At 35.3% G+C, this 20,458-nt stretch overlaps 2 protein-coding genes across 2 annotated transcripts in view; one reads left to right on the forward strand and one right to left on the reverse strand.

Annotated features, from left to right (window-relative positions):
• LOC144839162 (uncharacterized) overlaps positions 1–20,458 on the forward strand; it is a 304,410-nt gene that overhangs the window by 80,503 nt on the left and 203,449 nt on the right. The gene's annotated exons all lie outside the window — the stretch shown is intronic.
• LOC144840122 (sterile alpha motif domain-containing protein 3-like) lies at positions 1,602–6,121 on the reverse strand. Its single transcript, XM_078695792.1, has 3 exons — positions 5,298–6,121; positions 4,522–5,013; positions 1,602–4,172 (listed from the first exon to the last, which is right to left on the reverse strand). The coding sequence occupies exons 1-3, from the start codon at positions 6,105–6,107 to the stop codon at positions 3,900–3,902; spliced, it is 1,575 nt and encodes a 524-aa protein (XP_078551918.1). The 5' UTR covers positions 6,108–6,121; the 3' UTR covers positions 1,602–3,899.

The raw sequence follows: 20,458 nt of genomic DNA on the forward strand, positions 1-20,458 counted from the left end.
TCATGGTATAAAGAAGTAGCTTGAGTAACACATGAGCGACCAGGATAAAATCCATGTTGAACAGGGCTAATAAAACCATTACGCTGCAAGTGTTGGAGGAGATAATCTGCCACAAAGCGCTCAAGTACTTTACCCACGACTGAACAAAGTGAAATAGGTCTATAATTCGATATTTCGTTTCTGTTACCAGATTTGAATATCGGAACGACATTGGCTAGCTTCCAATCGAAAGGAACTCTACCCTGATCAAGAGATAATTTAAAGATCCTACACAGGATAGGAGAAATGATCGGGGCAGCCATACTTAACATTTTGGGAGTAATCCCGTCGGGTCCAGGAGATTTATTTGTATCTAAAGATAACAGAGCTCTAAAAATTGTGTTATTATCAATACTAATATGAGATGAAGAAATAATATCATTATGCTGACATTTAGCCGTTTCATTGGTTAGACTAAAACTGTCGTTGTCTTTGGTAAAATGAGAATGAAAGAAGTTAGCAAAAGCATTTGCAACTTCAACATTTGAATTAATAACATTACCGTTATGAGTAAAGTTAGTTTCAGAAGTTGATTTGCGTTTCTTTTTTACATATGACCAAAATCGTTTGGGGTTTCTCTTACATCCAATGCTTAGGTTGTGTAAGTATTCAAAGTGTGATTTTCTCGTAAGTGTCCGCAAATTATTTCTATGTTTTTTGTACTTCTCCCATTTATGTACATTGTTTGGATGTCGTTTAGCAGCCCTAAATAATCGCCTCTTTTTACGTGACAACTGAATGAGTTCACTAGTTATCCAAATTGGCACATTACGAGATCTACTTTTCACCTTGGGTACACAATCGTCAATGGCTGCGAGAAACAGGTCTTTAAAATACGACCAAGTTGAGTCAATGTTAGGCTGGTTAAAACACAAATCCCATGGGACTGCATTCAAAGTCCGAAAAAGATCATCATGAATGACTTTTTTATACTGATAAAAAAATCTGTCGACATGCTTAGGACGGGCCAGCCGTCCTGAAATGTTAAAATATATGCCTACATGCACTGTAAAAAATATATGCTTAGTTTTCCCCTAAAAGTGGGTGCCACCAGGCTGCCACCAATTAGTGGAGTAAACTCTTATTTTCCCCTTTGGGAAACGTTACCCAAATTGGGAAAGTGGATGTTTCCCTGGCGTGGGAAAACTAAATTTACCCAGCTTTTCGGGGTACATTACCCAGCTTTTTAGTGAAAGGTTTTATTACACCAGTTATTGGTGGCAGCAAAGTAGCAACCACATAATCTGGGTTATCTGGTTACACCAAAATGTGGGTTCACAGTGGATTTCCTAAAAAATGCAGAAACGAGTAGAACAAAATGTATTCAAGATCATACACATCCAACAAAGCTGTTTAATTACAAACTAAATTTTAAAAACAATGTGCAGTAACTAAATAACATTCTTTGTGTATAATTATACATGAGAACACAACTAAAAGTCTGCAACATCTTTTTTATATTAAATAATATACACTATTTTTCTTATAAAGATAAATCAATATATATGTTATTATAAAGTTATTATTAAAATTAAATAAACAGCTCAATAATTACAAATAAAAATGACATTTGCTGTTGCAGAATTTAGCAAGGTATGTTTTCATGTAGACTTTGAAACACAAAATAAAATTACAAGAATAGTATTATTATAGTAAATACCTATCACTGAACTCATGGCATTGAACAGAATCTGTTTTGCAATGATCAACAAAATGAATGAATCAACGGTTCATTGTTTTTTTTAAACAAACTATCAAGCTAATTCCATTTGGTAAATAAATGTAATTTTTAAATTAAATATGAGAACAAAATCCCTGCTTTGAAGTCTGCAACATTTTTTTTATATTAAATAATATACACTATTTTCTTATATAATGGTAAATCAATATGTATATATATATTATTATTATAAAGTTATTAGTGAAAATTAAACAGCTCAGTAATTACAGGTAAAAATGACATTTTCAATTAACATTTGTATAAAACTGATGTTGCAGAATTTGGCAAGGTATGTTTTCATGCAGTATAATTTTAAAACACAAAATATACTGAAATCTAAATGGTTCCAATTTACAAATTGGATTCAAACAAGATATCAGATGTATTCAACATCCAACCAAGCTGTTTAATTAAAACAAACTAAATTTTAACACGAGAACACAACTAAACGTCTGAAACATCTCTTTTATATTAAATAATATACACTATTTTTCTTATAAAGGTAAATCAATATATATGTTGTTGTAAAGTTATTATGGAAAATTAAACAGCTCAGTAATTACAGGTAAAAATGACATTTTCAATTAACATTTGTATAAAACTGATTTTGACATGATTGACAGAATTTGGCAAGGTATGTTTTCATGCTTTATGATTTTAAAACACAAAATATACTGAAATCTAAATGGTTCCAATGTACAAACTGGATTCAAACAAGATATCAGATGTATTCAACATCCAACCAAGCTGTTTAATTAAACAAACTAAATTTTAAAAACAATGTGCAGTAACTAAATAACATTCTTTGTGTATAATTATACACGAGAACACAACTAAACGTCTGCAACATCTCTTTTATATTAAATAATATACACTATTTTTCTTATAAAGGTAAATCAATATATATGTTATTATAAAGTTATTATTAAAATTAAATAAACAGCTCAAATAAAAATGACATTTTCAATTAACATTTTGTATAAAATTAGCAAGGTATGTTTTCATGTAGCATGACTTTAAAACACAAAATAAAATTACAAGCATAGTATTATTATAGTAAATACCTATGAACTCATGGCATTGAACACAGAATCTGTTTCCATCAAATCTACCTTTTCGGCAATGATCAACAAAATGAATGAATCAACGGTTCATTGTTTTTTTAAACAAACTATCAAGCTAATTCCAATTGGTAAATAAATGTAATTTTTAAATTAAATATGAAAACAAAATCCCTGCTTTGAAGTCTGCAACATTTTTTTATATTAAATAATATACACTATTTTTCCTATATAATGGTAAATCAATATGTATATATATTATTATAAAGTTATTATTGAAAATTAAACAAACAGCTCAGTAATTACAGGTAAAAATGACATTTTCAATTAACATTTGTATAAAACTGATGTTGCAGAATTTGGCAAGGTATGTTTTCATGCAGTATAATTTTAAAACACAAAATATACTGAAATCTAAATGGTTTCAAAATGTATTCAACATCCAACCAAGCTGTTTAATTAAAACAATCTAAATTTTAAAAACAATCTGCAGTAACTAAATAACATTCTTTGTGTATAATTATACATGAGAACACAACTAAAAGTCTGCAACATCTTTTTTATATTAAATAATAATTGATATACACTATTTTTCTTTTAAAGGTAAATCAATATATATGTTGTTGTGAAGTTATTATTGAAAATTAAATAAACAGCTCAATAATTACAAATAAAAATTACATTTTCAATTAACATTTGTATAAAACTGATGGCAGAATTTGCCAAGGTATGTTTCATGTAGCATGACTTTAAAACACAAAATAAAAGTACAAGCATAGTATTATTATAGTAAATACCTATTACTGAACTCATGGCATTGAACACAGAATCTGTTTTCTATCAAGCTAATTCCAATTTGTAAATAAATGTAATTTTTTAAATAAATACGAGAACAAAATCCCTGCTTTGAAGTCTGCAACATTGTTTTACATTAAATAATATACACTATTTTTCTTATATAATATATAATATAAAAATGACATTTTCAATTAACATTTGTATAAAACTGATGTTGCAGAATTGAGCAAAATACAGTATACTAAAACGGTTTCAAGGTACAAAAATGTTTCATCATTAGTTTACTTCTTAAGTTTTTCAGCAAGTGAAAGAACCCTTCGTGGTACCTTTATCTTGTCTGTAATTTCTAAAAGAAATTTCTGAAAGAATACCAAGGTTTCCATAGCTCGTTTTTGAAACTGCAAATTACAAGCATAGTAAATACCCATCGCTGAACTCATGGCATTGATCACAGAATCTGTTTCCATTAAATTTACCTTCTCAGCAATGATATAACATTTCGGCTTATAGATATTGCCCACAATAGCAATAAAGAGTTCACCTTTATTTGAAGACTTGAGTATGGACAATAAAAATCAACAAAAACAATTTTCAACACAGCATTTACAAGGCATTGTCTTTTGCAATTAAAATAAAATACATGCAATATAAATAAACAACTTAAATATTGAAGATTTTGTTTTACTTGTATTCAGTATATTTTATATAGAATTTGTATTTATTTCATAATTTAAAGGCATAGCAAAATTGTAAACAGTGCATGATAAACTAGATAAATATATTATTTACTTCAATATGATGCAGTAGTAAATATTTATTTAAACCATATTTTTATGTTTATAAACCAGCAATTTATTATAAACCACCATTTAAAACAAACCAAACAATGTGTCCAGTACTAACCTTAAATTGTTTATGTAAAGCATCTGGAGAATTACCAAGCAAATATGGTAGGACAAGTATTGCTGCTGTGGCTTGTCGAGTAAAAGAAGATGTTCCAACAATTTCTGTATCAACTTGATCAAATATATCGTAATCGTCACCACTGATTTTGTTGGATGCTTTTCCAAGTGTCAAAATATCAGAAGCTACATTCTCCAGAGAACTTCGAAATTTTGTATGCAAACAACTGCCCATCAAACGTTTAAATTCATTGTCTAGACTTTCAAATTGAAATAAGCATGGGAACTCTTCTTTAATTTCTGAAACTGGAGGGTTCAAATTTATAAACTGACGTCTTTGAGGATAGGTGATTTCCATTCTTCGCTCTATTAGCTTTTGATTTGGTACATTTTTCTTGTTTTCCTTCTTCATATCATCTTTATGTTTTGTCAGTGTTAGTTCATCTTCCCCTTCTGGTATTTCAATTGCAAAGTTTACTTCTCCTCTATTAGCCTGAAAATTGAATTAAAGAAATAGTAATAAGTAAAAATATTAGCGATAACAATTAAAACAATATAATTTTGATAATTACATGGCAATCATAACAAAATGGAATTGTATAAATTTATGTTTGAGCATTTAGATTCCAACTTCAGGTCTTTTTCAATAAATGAACCAGCAAAATTCCCAGTGGAAGGGAAAGTGAATTTTAATTGGTAGGAGATGCATTCATGAATGTGATCATTACCATAGCCAAAATAGCTGTGCTATTTAGAGTTAATAATACAGATACTCACTTTCTTCAACTGGGGTTCTAGAGCATTCTGTTTTGGATTATTTCGTTTTAAAGGGCCTTCTGATTTTTTGTTTCTACGGACATTTTTCATTTTGTCACGTATCCGCTCCTGCCATCCATCTGTTCCACTCCCTAGCTTTTCTTTCAAATATGGATACTTTTCTATTAAAGAAATACAAACTTCTTTTCGTTGCTGCCTACTTGGAAAGTATGTATATTTCAAAATTTCTTCTGATAAATTGTCCAATATTTCTTTCTTTTGCCTCCAATTTAGAGGTTTTTTGTAGTACAGTGCATCTTGCAAATCTTTTGAAAAACGATCTTCATTTATAGGAAATTTGGTTGGAAATCTTTCATTGAGATGGTAAGACAAGTTTCCAGTGCATGTTTCATCTGAACTTGACTGGCTGTCTTTTTCCATTGCGGAGTCATCAGAACTTGCAATTGAACTATCATCAAGGCTTGACTCTGGGAGCGATGTCGGAGAAATTGTATTTCGTAAACTAGCGTCTAATGAAAAAAGATCACTAGAACATGTGCTCTGATTATCCTCTAGAAGTAATGTGGAATCAGACTCACAGGAATCATTTAAGACGTGAATAAATGTAGGATGTGATGAGTTAGATTCAAAGAGAGGCAGGCATCTTAGAATGGTTCTGTTAGGCACTTCATGAAAACTTGTGACATCTAACCAGTCATCCCATTCTTTATCAAAGTTCTGCAGGATGATCTGTTCATTAATGCCCATTTTGTTTTTAATTGTGTTGATTAAGTCATCTTCTTCTCCAACATCAATTACCCTCTGACTCATTTTATATTTTACAAGAAAATGTTTTTCCATTCTGTAACTAAGAGTATAAAAGGTCAAAGCCAATTTAATGTTGCTGCATAAATCATCACTATTTTATAATTTTGTTTAAAATGTTAGGATTTATTGCAATATAAGAAATTCCAATATTATTATAATACTGACTTTCGAAAACTGTCACCTAATTTTTAGTATGGTATAATCAGAAAAAATAATAATCTAAAAATGTAAATTTTTACCAAAAATATACAATTTTCTATACAAAAGGAAAATTAATCACAGGAAACATTATACTTCAGCAGAAAAGTTCACAAAGGAAAATTATTCATTGCAAATATAGAACTTTAAAGACACAAATTTACGCCCATTAACCATGTAGGCTGATAAAGGATAAAATGATATCAAGTGCGATTGACTGATTACTGTGAGATCTTGTGTTGTATTGACATTATATGCTGACAAATGGTGTGAGTAAATAGATTCCACATTGTGAGTAACAAGACACAGGGAATCTTGATTCACAATTATCTTCCATATGCAACCAAATACAGGTTCATCCTCTCTTACTCCAATAACAACAAACATTCCAGTTTTATATTGGATTCCCTTAACATAGGCATTATTGCAACTGCACACTGTGTGTGAATTTATATTCATTGCATTTAGTTGTTGTTTAACGTCTTCAGGATATAGTTCTAAAAGATCATTAGTAATACGTTTAATATCAATGCTTTCTGGGTTTGATTCAGATCCTACTGCCATATAAGCCATTTTGTACTGATGCTTCTTTGAAATTGTTTTACATGGATTTTTGAAATTCTTAGATGTTTGTAAAACATGCTTAAAATATGAGTGTTTTGCCTCAAATCGCATTGTCCATGTTGACTTTAAAGGACCATACTTAAGTATCTGATCAGGATAATGAAGCATATAATGCTGTTTAGGTTTTATTCTATTATCTGGGTAGAGTTCTTTAAACATCTCAAGATTTGTCTGAACAATATAGTTCAGATTTACAGCTACACCTATGGTGATAGAAGGGGAAAATATAATCTCAACACACTGCTTCAAATTTAGAAGTAACAACCAGTATACATTATTTTCAGGAATTTTGGTCCCAATTAATAATGGCAGTAGTCTTATGAGACACCAGTTCCTTGCAGCATTTTGTTTCACTTTTACCGTATTTCCCTTTACATGAAGAATAACTGGTTTATTCCTCTTATCTAATGGACCATATTTAAATGACTTGATCTGATTATTAAGGTAGGTAATTGTGACAAATCCACATTTAATCAAAGAATTTAAAATCAAACTGAGTTCATATGGAATCACTCCTTCTAAGATGTCATGCATACAATCAGCAGGCAAACCAGAAGTGACATGAAATGAAGGTAAAGAGTTAAGAAGTGACTTATATTTAACACCATATTGATTTGCAACTGTTGGATCATCTTGTACAATTGATACATGTCTGTCATAATTTTCTTCATTTCGAAGAACAAATTCTGATGGAATAAAGTGTTTCTGCATATCAGTGTTTCTACATAAGCAAAATCTACATGGCCTTTGAACTGTAGGTGCAAAACTTTCATAAAATCCTCCAAGAAAATGCTGACCAAGGTTGTCACCAGCTACAAAAACAAGAGAACCTCTTAGGTGCTGTTGATCTACAACAATTCCCTCTCTTTCAAGTACTTCAAAATCTTGCAAAAGAGGAGTTAAAATTTTTTCTGAATATTCAACAGTCAAATACTTAGAAGGACACATAATCGCAAGATATATAGACTTTAGTTGAGAATTTCTTTGATCACCAAGATTGTCAATAATGAAATAGAAACCAGCCATCTTGTGTTTTTTCGTATGAGCACCCAGTGGATTAACTACTTCAAATTCATCGAAGTACAACACACATCGAATCCATGGCTCTGGTAGTCTTTTGTTTTTGTAAAAACTCCGATCAGTGAAATGTGACAAAACATAATCTGGATTGTCATCATTGACCGAATTAAAAATATGTTCTAGTTTATCGGGATCACCTAACACAGACTGAATAGTCTTTAAAACAGGGACATAATAAAAACATTTGTTGCTATTATTATCTTCAAGTTTATACTGAATAGGTTCTACAAATTGAAAAGTTTTTTCGTAAAATTTCCTTCTTAAAAAATCAGTTTTCAGAGAGTCAAAGGCATTTTGAAAAACACCCTGTTCAACTGTCTCACAGATGCTTTCTTCTTCAAATCTAGAAAGATTTAAACCTCCAAAAATATTCTGTAGGGAAATACCAACTTGTTGATTAGATAGTGAAATTAATTCATTTAGAGATACAAGAATTTTTTGGATTGTTGACCAAGGAACTAATTCTATGGCTTCAAGTTTTAACAAAACTAAAGCTAAACTGTAAACACATTGGTTTACAGGTGTTCGAAATTCTACTGGATAATCATCAATGTGCTCACCATCTAATATATCATGTTCTTCATCTTCACATTTCCATTGTGGTTTTAGGTTGGCACATGTGACATTTTTATGATTCCTACTAATGTGTGCTCTTAATGAAGAGTGTAAATGTTGAACTGAATTACAGTCTTGAATGGGACATTGCACTGAACCAATCTCAGAAATATGGATTTTAAGATGATTGATAGTTTCTTTGATGGAAATAACAGGAGAAATGCAAACAGGACATTTGTATATGTGCTCATGGACAGTGTCATCCTGAATCTTAAAATGTTCTCTATGCTTCCTATACAAGTGAGACTTGTAAGAACCAAAGTTTCTAAAGGTTTTTAAACAATTGTCTAAACCACAAGTAACATAAAAATTAGGATTAAATCCATGGTTAAATGATATGTGAGAAATTAGTTTACAAATTTTATATGATTCAAATAATCCACATATAGAGCAATTATATATCATACTAATCTATAAAAAAATTGTACATAGTACTTGCATTTATATCATTCATAAACAATACTGAAAAAAACTTTTCGTCATCTGAAAAATACAATCAAATTGCAATTAATAATAATTATAATAAATGTATGAACATCTTAAATATAAATTTAGCTTTTTTTCTCTAGTAGTTAGTCAGTATATGCCTAGGCCTACTGTAGTAGGTCATATAGCTAGCGTGCAGGCATCTATCTAGCCTTGGGTTAACAAAAGTTACTTGTCATATGGCGTATCGCTGGTAGGCCTATACGGGTATTGAATGATGTGATACTCTAGCGGGGAGGTATACCTCCCTGCTGAGAGCATGCACTCCCGAGAGACCAGATAGGCCTAACACGTTGTTCGTAGCTTACAATGAATAGTGTAGGCTATGATGTATTGTTAGCTTCTTATTTTTAATCTTATCTCTCATTTGACAATTTCCTAGTAAATAACAACATTTTCTTACGTTAACCTATAGGTTTTGCCTTTATACAAGCCTTTTTATTTATAAATATTTATAAATCAAAACTTACCAAAAAAATCTGTCACGACGACAGTCACTCGCATGGCGCATGTAGATTTTGGTGTAGATGATATTCTTTCTTTGCAGTTTCCGTGCTTTCTGGGTAACCACAATTCTCGCGCTTTTTGGAGAAACTGTTCCCGCATTTTTTGGGGAAAACTTTCTTCGCATTGTGGTACCTTTTTCGTATCAAGAAAAGTTTATCCCTTTTGCAAGTGTAACCGTCGGACTTCACCCAGATCGAAAGTGTAACCTTAAAAGATTACCCCAAACCAAGCAATATTATAATTTCCCACTGTTATATCTTATATTTTACACCACAAATTAAGAAAAAGTGGAGTTTACCTCATTGAGGAAATAAAATGACGCAAATAATGGTGTAAAATCCCAATTATTTTTTACAGTGTGATCACTCGTACTCAGACCTGGTTCACTCTTGACGTTGCGCACGATGTCATTACTGTTACAAAATACCAGGTCTATCATGGTTCCAGTACTAAAGGTATTATTAGCGTATCTAGTTGGAAAGTCAACAAACTGCTTGAGGTTGAGCGATGATAAAATACTCTTAAATTCCACACTTCTGTTAGCGTCTCTGCTAAAATCAAAGTTAAAATCGCCCGCGATTATAACAGCAATATACTTATGTAGGATCGAAAGGATGTGATCCGTTATCTCTTGAAAGTGTGTTAGCCATTCCTTGGACGCACTCGGAGGTCTGTATACACACCCAAGAAGAACTCCAGACAATAGAAGTTCGGTTAATTGGATTTCAATAACTGTATCTAAATTCACAGGCAACGATCTTATGTAGTTCTTACATGCGATCAATACACCGCCGCCATGCCTAGAACGGTCCTTTCGGTGAACACAAAATTCCTCCGTGAAAATTTCTGAACTGCTGATCGAATCATCAAGCCAAGTTTCTGTCAACAGTGCAATATCAATGTTATCAAACCGTAACTGAAGCTCATGTATTTTATTAACAACACTCCTTGCATTAAACAACGCTATGTTTATATTATTATTACTGTTACAGGCCCGTAACCAGGGGGGGATCGGGGGGATCGTACGATCCCCCCCGCTGAACAGCGAGTTCCGCTTGGCCTCCCACTTTTTTTTTGCTGGGCATACTAACACAACACGACGATTGTTCACTACAGGCCTAGTCAAGCATTAATTAATATATATATATATATTTTAACTAAAATATAAAAACCTAACACTAAAATTTACAAGATAAGTTCTATTTGATAACTGCTGAACATCGTGGTTCTGGAGCTAGCGAGCTGTACACAGAGCATAGTTGTTTGCTTGACATAACAGGGTATTCCCCTACACAGGTCTCCGCGTGCGTGTGACGTGCCCAGCCAGCTGCTTGATAGAGAAAGCATGCAGCTCACACGCAAGTGCAAGATGCAACGGTTGAGTGAATTCAGAGATCATCTTAATTCCATGGTTTTTTACCTAAACACCACATGATGGTGAATATGGCAGCCTGTTAAAGTCTCAATGATACGATCCCTAATGTACCATGTTGTTGCTAGGAGGCTTGAAAGGAGGAGGGATCTAGCCTAATTTCGGTCGGCAAGAGAATGCCGTCCTCTGACAATATAAGGTCGGCAATTGAAATTTGCTGGTAATTACACCAACTTATAGTTCATAAACAAAAGAGAATAGCCGGAAATGCGATTTGCGGCCATAGGCCTATAGAGAAAAAAAAATCGAGGGTATGGTTCCAGTGGCGGATCTAGCGGGGGCGTATGGGGCGTAAAGTACAGGCAAGTTGTTAGCTTGCATTTGGTACCCTAGGTAAGTATCAGCTGCATGTTCCACATGGGTGTGTAGAAAGCGACGACCTCGAATTGGACGACCCCAACGACCCGGGCGACCTCGAATTGGACGACCTAGAATTGGACGACCCATAACACGAAACCGACGACCCCTATAGCCTAGCCTAGGCGTTAGGCTTAAGTGTGGTATAACATCCCGAAGCCGAACATAGCCAAAGATCTTTAAACCATACCTTATATAATACTCGCAAGCAAGCAATTGATTGAAAAAATACAGAAATATCGCCATTTGATACTGAATGTGTCGAAACGAACAAACGAACAGATATGGAACGCCAAGAGTGCATCATTAAAACTGCATTCGACTCGATTAGCACACGAAATATCATAAACATGGCAAACAAGGTAAAAACGGCCCCTTTTTCAGCGGCGGGTAAGGTTTGCTCAGTGGATTGGTCATTGGTATTTCGACAAACATATTAAAAAGAAATTCAAAAGAAATAAATATTATACATTACATGGTTAAACCATGGACGTATAATTACATCTTCTTCATATAACGAACACTATAGGCCTACCAAGCAGCGTGTTACGAACATGTGCATGGGGAGGGCCATAAGAAAGCTTTACATTTCACATATGCATTGTATACGGTCAAACCTTACCCGCCGCTGAAAAGGGGGCCGTTTTGACCTGGGTTGCCATGTTTATGATATTTCGTGTGCTAATCGAGTCGAATGCAGTTTTAATGATGCACTCTTGGCGTTCCATATCTGTTCGTTTGTTTGTGTCGACACATTCAGTATCAAATGGCGATATTTCTGTATTTTTTCAATCAATTGCTTGCTTGCGAGTATTAAATAAGGTATGGTTTAAAGATCTTTGGCTATTTTCGGCTTCGGGATGTTATACCACGCTTAGGCCTAGGCTAGGCTATAGGGGTCGTCGGTTTCGTGTTATGGGTCGTCCAATTCTAGGTCGTTCAATTCGAGGTCGCCCGGGTCGTTGGGGTCGTCCAATTCGAGGTCGTCGCTTTCTACACACCCCACGTTAGCAGGCTATAAGGGTAGGGTTCCAGTAATTTCGGTCGCGTTTTCGGCCTACTTATCAGGAGGGCATGTGAGAGGTGAGGTAGGTTAGCCCAGCTAGGCTAAACTAACCTGCAAGTAGTACTCTGGCATGGAAACGAGTTGGCATGGGGGTACGGGTTGACCCTTATCCGTATTCTAGGGTGCTGGTCAACCCGTACCCACGCCAACTCGTACCCAACTTGGCTAACTCGTACCCAAATATTTGGTCAACTTGTACCCACTTTGGCTAACCTGTACCCAAACAGCATTAAACATGGGTACGGGTCAGCCCTTGAAGAGTACAAGGCAGCACTTAATGGGTGCAAGTGAGCCAAAATTTTGGGTACGAGTAAACCAAAATTTGGGTACGAGTTGGCACGGGTTGACCTGTATCCTTCTAGCTAATCTTAATAATGGTCTATTCTGTTTATAGCTTTGTTTGTTTGTTTGTTTTATTGGTTTTTCCACACATTAAAAAAAAAAATTATTGATAGCTGGGTTCAAATCTGGGTTGGGACAGCTTTTTCTCGTTCTAAAACAGATTTCCTTATAATAATAAAATAATATAGGCCTATGAATTTAACTGCAATATTGTATTGTATAATATTAGTAATTCCCATTGCATTTATTATTATTATATATTTTACGGTTACCCCTTAATTATACTATAGTATAACTTTCTTGTTATATGTTACAATATTTTCTTCATTATTCAACTATTTTTTTTTTCAGCACAAATTATCATACTGAATCATCACACACCAAGTCTCATGAAAACTCTACTGTATTTCTCCAAGCTAATCCAGCTACATGGTATTGCCTTGAGGCTAAACTACAATGTATAATGGCATTACCATCATTCCTGGCCCGTCAACCTGGACCACATTCCAACACATAAGTACAGTAGTGTACTACTGATTCCAAATAGTGAATTAAATCCTGTGGTCAAGGCTTTATTTGCTATTATGCTTATTTCCTCCAACATACAGAGTACGTAGGGCTTCCAATTTGCTTTTATACCTGTTAATTTAAAAATCGTTTATTCCTATTGTTGCATAAAGATCAAATTTAGACTGTAAATACTAGAATGATCACCCTAATTTTTTTTTTCAATTAACAATTTTATATTTCACAGCTAGAAAAAAGCATACAGAGTTTTTTTTTATTCATAATTGTTGAATTGCATGTCAATACATGGTACCTATTGGTATTATATCTATACATATAAAGTACTCTCTTATAAATAGATGTATCTCTCCAAACTACTCCAACTACCTAATCTAATAGTACTATTAGCATACTACTGTACACTTTGTAGACAAGAAATAAGTTGTATCCACCTAGAGGACTTATGGTAGTACTGTACAGTCGATCGGTCAACATAATCTACGCCTAGATTATTACAGTAATTAAAGTACATTATTACAAAGATTTTTTTTTTTGCAGAAATCAAAGTTATGTGTATAGAAAGCAGTAGTCGTATTTAAAACTAAGCAGGTTGTACTCTTGAACGCAAACTGGCAGGATAATTTGAATATTTTTTGTTGTTGAAATGATGGAATCCTAACTTCATTTTTCACGAACTGGAGACAAAGACATATTACGACCCATTTTTAAAAATTTATTTGGATAGACCTCCATGTAAATTATATTTTAATATGTGATAGTAGAAAATCATTATGCATAATAAGGACTATTAATCTTATATTTACATGCATTCTCATCTTTTTAAATTTTTATTTATAATGCTGGTAATGAGTTTACTATTGAAAAAGTCATTTTTCCACTTATCTTAAATGTTTGCACACCTCTAACCTTGGTAGAACTGACTGTGTTCTACATGAGTACATTTATTCTGTCATATAGTAGTGTTTCCACCATACTTCAACCTTGTAATTGAATCAATTTCATCGGGGTAAAATTTAAAATAATTATCACTTTTAACATAAAGTATCCTCCTGAAACATGTATTTGTACTGTACTTCATCTAATATTCATTACTTAATACTAATTTGGGTGATTTATGTCTAACTTCAGGAATGATCTGAGGCTAGAAGAACGAATTTCTGTACATATAATTTATATAAAAAATAAACCAATGTTTTCCTAATAATTTAACCCCTAGGTTGATAACTAACAAAGAAATTATTGAAATTGTGTTCTCACAATATAGGTATACTGTATCTACATATGCATACTGCTGTACTTGTTTTTAACCGCATAAAAAAGAAGAATGTTTTATAAATAATTATTATAGGTTATTTCCAAATATTAAATGTCTGATATCTAACAGAAACTAAATGTTACCAAACTATGTTTTTTTTTTTTTAATAATATAAAAATATGAAAATAATATTAAATTATATTGATTATTTTTGATAATCATCGTGTCCTTATAAATTCATTTATATTTCTTTTGTGTAATATAGTTCATATATTATGTATGTTACACCCAATATGCACTAATAGCTAGAGGGCGTTAGGTTCAGTAATCGAAGGTCACAGCAGCACGAGGTCAGCACCCTACAAGACAATAATAATACACAATGTACAGTATTAGATGTCGAACCACAATGCTTTATTCAGCTATCTTACTACTACAGTAGATATGGTAGAAACCTCATACTAGCAGAATTTACATTATTCTCTTTCTTTTTCTTAATAACCAAAAACAACATGTTAACAAACACATTCTTGATTAAAAATATCTTTCCCTCATATAACAATACCGTATAATTATTCCATACATCATCAATAGTACTGTAATACCCATCTCTATGCCTAACACTATGCATTATAATCTAGGCCTGACAGCAAAGTAAACAACAAGTGCGCCCTCTACAAATTACAGTAACGGAACTCATCTCACGCATGTGAATCGAATCAATGAACAGTAAATACACTATAGGCTTATCTCAGTACCGTATACATTATAACTTGTCCTAGTATAGTGCCAATAATTATAACAACACATAAAGTAATTCATGCTCACAGTATTTGTTACCCTACTGGTAGTTTACCCGAACATTCCTCTCCAGACATAATTTATCATTACCTATGTTGTCACATTTTATAATAATTTACGGCAACATACAGATTGATTTATCCCTTAAAATACTGTTTTTATAGATTCATGCTTCATCGTTCGTTCCTACATAATTTCTAAATAAGTAGACTCATCTTCGTTCTACTTCCTGACAATTTACTTTATGAGATAACCCAGTTATCTTTACATACCTACAAGACAATAATAATACACAATGTACAGTATTAGATGTCGAACCACAATGGCCGCATCACTCGTGTTATCGTCTTCTCATAGTTTGGACGGTACCAATCGCTACGAGGGGTATTCCTTAAAAGTACAATTTTTTTAGGGGGCGCTATTTATATATCTTTATTTCAGACTATAACACCCTCCCCAACCAAAAAAATGTCAGCTCGACATTTCAGTCAGGCATCATAGCATAAAAGATTGTTACAGTATTTAAAATCCTTTAAATCAATTTTTTTTTTTTTTTTTTTTTTTACTAACAAACTAATAACGAATAGTAGAGTAGATACCGGTTCTGGGTAGTTTTTGTCAACCTTAACTTAAAATTAACAATGAACTTAGTCAAAATTAAACGTTTTGAGTGTTCGACACTGTTCTTTGTGGAGGCCACAACCACTGATTCACCCACATCGGTATTACTCTTATGACTGTAGTTGGTATCGGTTTCAACAGGATTGGTGGACTAGAATTCATAGTTGTAGAAGGAATCCCCGGGTCTGTTTGTACTGCCATACAAGACTGGCTTGGTTTTCCCATCTCACTGTAGGTAAAAGTTTTTGGTGGTCTCCTAGTTCGGGCAGGCCGTTGGTATTCATTAACCATGACTGCTTGGTCTATAGTCGTATCAGGTGTGTCCTCACCCGGGTGTGGTTCTGTACTTGGTGCTCTGTTAACAGGAACTGTGTCGTTTATATTTTCATCTATGGGTACATCGGTGTATTCATGTGCTGTCTGCCTCTCAGTGTTTTCTTGGACATCTGTCGGCTGTACAGGTTCAAGTGCAGCACTTTCCATCTCATGTGCTGTCTGCCTCTCAGTGTTATCTTGGACATCTGTCGGCTGTACAGGTTCAAGTGCAGCACTTTCCATCTCATGTGCTGTCTGCCTCTTAGTGTTATCTTGGACATCCATCGGCTGTACAGGTTCAGGTGCAGCACTTTCCATCTCATGTGCTGTCTGCCTCTTAGTGTTATCTTGGACATCCATCGGCTGTACAGGTTCAGGTGCAGCACTTTCCATCTCGGCTCGATTTTCCTCTCGTGAAAATAAGGAAGTATTAACCGTAGGTTTTGTACGCAATGGTGTGTACTCCCCAGCATTTGGATTTAGTGATGTTCCAGTTGATTGGTTGCTTGGTGGTGAGACAGACACATACCCTTCCACATCGTCGTCATCGTCTGATGAGTTGGTCTCTACCCTCTTTGGTTTCATTCGCCTCTTCACTGTTTTCTTTGGCTGGGTGACCCAGTTCTGTTTGGCCTTCTGTTTTTCTGTGCTGTGTTTCTCTGATCCCAGCAAGTTGCATGGTAACAAGTGATTTCGATGGAGTGTGCGAGTCCTCCCCAGCCCATGTTCCGGTTGGACCGTGTATACAGGTGAGTTATCTCTTTTCTCATTGACGACATGTATTGTGTCCTCCCAGTATGACTGAAGTTTACCAGGTCCCCCTGGCCTTGCTAATTTCCGTACTAGCACTCTATCCCCTTGTCTCAAAACGGCATGTTGTGCCTTCCGATCATATCAGTTCTTACTTCTGTTAGCTGTCATGGCCATATTCTTTGAAGCTATTTTGTATGCTTCATTCATCTTTTTTTTCCACTGGTACACATATTGTTGACGGTCAGCTGAAGAAGGATGTGATGCAGGTGTTAATCCAAACGCAAGGTCTACCGGCAAGCACGCGTTTCTCCCAAAGAGTAGAAAGTATGTCGAATAACATGTTGATTCGTGTCTGGTGGTATTATACGCATGTACCATCTTATTGATATGTTTCTTCCAGTCCATTTTCTGGTTGTCGTCAAGAGTTTGTAGCATACCCAGTAATGTGCGGTTGAAACATTCTACTTGGCCATTACCCTGTGGGTGATACGGCGTTGTTCGTGATCCTTTTACACCAGACAGTTTCTCTAACTGCTTGAACAAGTCATTTTCAAATTCTTTTCCTTGATCATGGTGTAGCCTCTCTGGAAATCCGAAACGTAGGAAGAAATCATTAAAGAGCTTCTCTGCTGCTGTTTTAGCAGATTTATTTGTGGTTGCATATACCTGTGCAAATCTGGTATAATGGTCCATCACCACAAGTATGTACTCAAAATTGCCTTTGCTCTTCTCAAGGTGAAGAAAATCGATAGCAACCAATTCAAACGGTTGGTGTGTTACAATTGGCACCATCGGGACACGGATATTTTTTGCCGGCTTCTTTTGTTTTATGCAGTGGCACCTTTTAGTGATGGCCTCTTCAATATCCCTTTGCATATTCGGCCAATAAAATCTCTCTCTTGCTAAGCTTAACACTCTGTCTGTTCCTTGATGTCCCATTTCTTCATGCAGCTCTCTAAATACTAATGACCTGTACACTTTAGGGAGCACAAGTTGTACTCGACTGGTTTGTCCTCGTTGTAGAATACCCTCCGTGTTAACCCAGAGTTTAGTCCAGCTCCGAAGCAGTGTTTTGGATTCCCTATTCATTTCTTGCATTTGTCTTCTTGTCGGTTTTGTTTTAGCTTTTACCCATTTCAATACTTCTCGGATGCCAACATCTGTTTCTTGAGCCTCTTGTATTTCCTTGGATGTAAGGCATGGGATAGAAGGTCGGTTTTCGGCGTTTACTTCCTCAATTACTGTCACATCAACTGAAATAGCTTCAGCCCAGGAGAGTTGGTTATCTTGACTTAAGATGCCTTGTATTTCTGCTTGAAGAGTGGATGGTTCGAAAACTTCCGTGCACTGTGCTGCATATTCCTAAAAATCTTGGGGTAGTCTCGAAAGGGCGTCAGCATCTATGTTGACTCTCCCTGGTCTGTATTTAATAGTGAAGTGAAAATCGGCTAACTCAGCGACCCAACGGTGACCTGTTGCATTCAATCTGGCTGTTGTGAGGATATATGTCAAAGGGTTATTGTCTGTATATATTGTGAAACTTGGAGAATAATAGAGATAGTCCCTGAATTGTTCAGTTACCGCCCATTTAAGCGCCAAAAATTCCAACTTGCCTGAATGTAACCGATAATTCTTCTCTGCCGGGCTGAGCGAGCGTGAGCCATAACTGACAACCCTCATCACTCCTTGTTGTTTTTGGTACAAAACAGCTCCTAGCCCCTCTTGTGAAGCATCTACGTTCAGGACAAATGGCTCATTGAAATTTGGGTAGGCCATAATTGGTGGGGAGACAAGCAAGTCCAGTAGATGAAGTAACGCTTGCTGGTGGTTTTCTTTCCATTCAACTGGATTTTGGGATGATGTCTGATTCTTTTGATGTTTCTTTTGATTCCTTCGTTTTGGCTTCGCTTGTTTGTGACAGTCTGGTTCCTTCAGTAAGTCAAAAATCGGTCTGGCCTTTCTTGCAAAATCAGGGATGTATCTCCTGTAGTACCCAAGCAAACCCAACATTTTTCTAACATCACCTACAGTACTGGGTTTCTTCGCTTTTAGAGATGTTAGAGCAGAAGTGTCAGCTGGGTCCATACGATGTCCATCTTCGGATACCAATCTGCCTAGATATCGGACTTCTCTTTCAAACAATTTACATTTTTTTGGTTTTAGTTTTATCCCATGCTTCTGTAACCGTTGCAGTACTGTACTGACATGTTCAAGATGTTCTTCAAATGACTTGCTAAAGACAAGGACATCATCCAAATATGGAATACATATTTCTCCATTGAGGTCTTCCAGGCACTCATTCATGAACCTTTGAAATGCCGCTGGTGCATTCATCAAGCCAAAAGGAATTCTAATCCATTCGTACAAACCCCAAGGTGTTACGAACGCAGTCAGAGGTTGGCTCTCTTTCTCCATAAATCCCTGGTGGTAGGCTTTTCCCTGGTCAAGAGTGGTGAACCAACGGTTTCCTCCAAGGCTATCCAAAATATCTTGTACCCTTGGTATAGGCTGCCTATCAGGAACACTTCTCCGGTTCAGCTCTCGGTAATCACAACAAAGACGGATGCTGCCATCTTTCTTGCGTACACATACGATAGGTGATGAATACGATGATTTGGACTTCTGGATCCATCCCTGATTGATTAGGTCTAACAGATAATCTTTAACCTCTCTGTATAGCGGTGGAGGGACCAGTGGTGGCGCCAGCGGGGGGGCTACGGGGGCTCTAGCCCCCTCGTCGGGGAGCCTAGCCCCCCCGTCGGGGAACACGGGTACTTTTTGTCGGGGAATATAATATACAGTAAAAAACGTTCGCGTTCACTTCATATAGCTTCAGCGCCTAGAAAACCACGACGTTCCATTGACCGTGAGAGTACGTCAGAGGGCTATTATGCACTTTATATGCATTCATTATTGCCAGCGATCTAACTTACTACTAAACAATAGCTAGGTACGCACTTGTCTGGCGGTATCCCTTTGTACGAATCGTTCAACGTTGGGTGAGACGCGTGATATCAAGTTCCATCCAGGGACCAAAATGTGTAATGTAGTTATTTTCAAGGCGCAGTTTACCGACGGTTACCGAAGGGAACACGGGTACTTTTTGTCGGGGAATATAATATACAGTAAAAAGCGGTCGTTTTCACTTCATAGCTAGCTTCAGCGCCTAGAAAACCGCGACGTTTCATTGACCGTGAGAGTACGTCAGAGTGATATGCACTTTATATGCATTCATTATTGCCAGCGATCTAACTTACTACTAAACAATAGCTAGGTTCGCACTTGTCTCTGGCGGTATCCCTTTGTACGAATCGTTCAACGTTGGATCGAGACGCGTGATATCATGTTCCATCCAGGGACCAAAATGTGTACTG

This window comes from Antedon bifida, chromosome 4 (genome assembly GCF_963402885.1).
Source record: "Antedon bifida chromosome 4, ecAntBifi1.1, whole genome shotgun sequence".
NCBI classification, from domain to species: Eukaryota; Metazoa; Echinodermata; class Crinoidea; order Comatulida; family Antedonidae; genus Antedon; species Antedon bifida.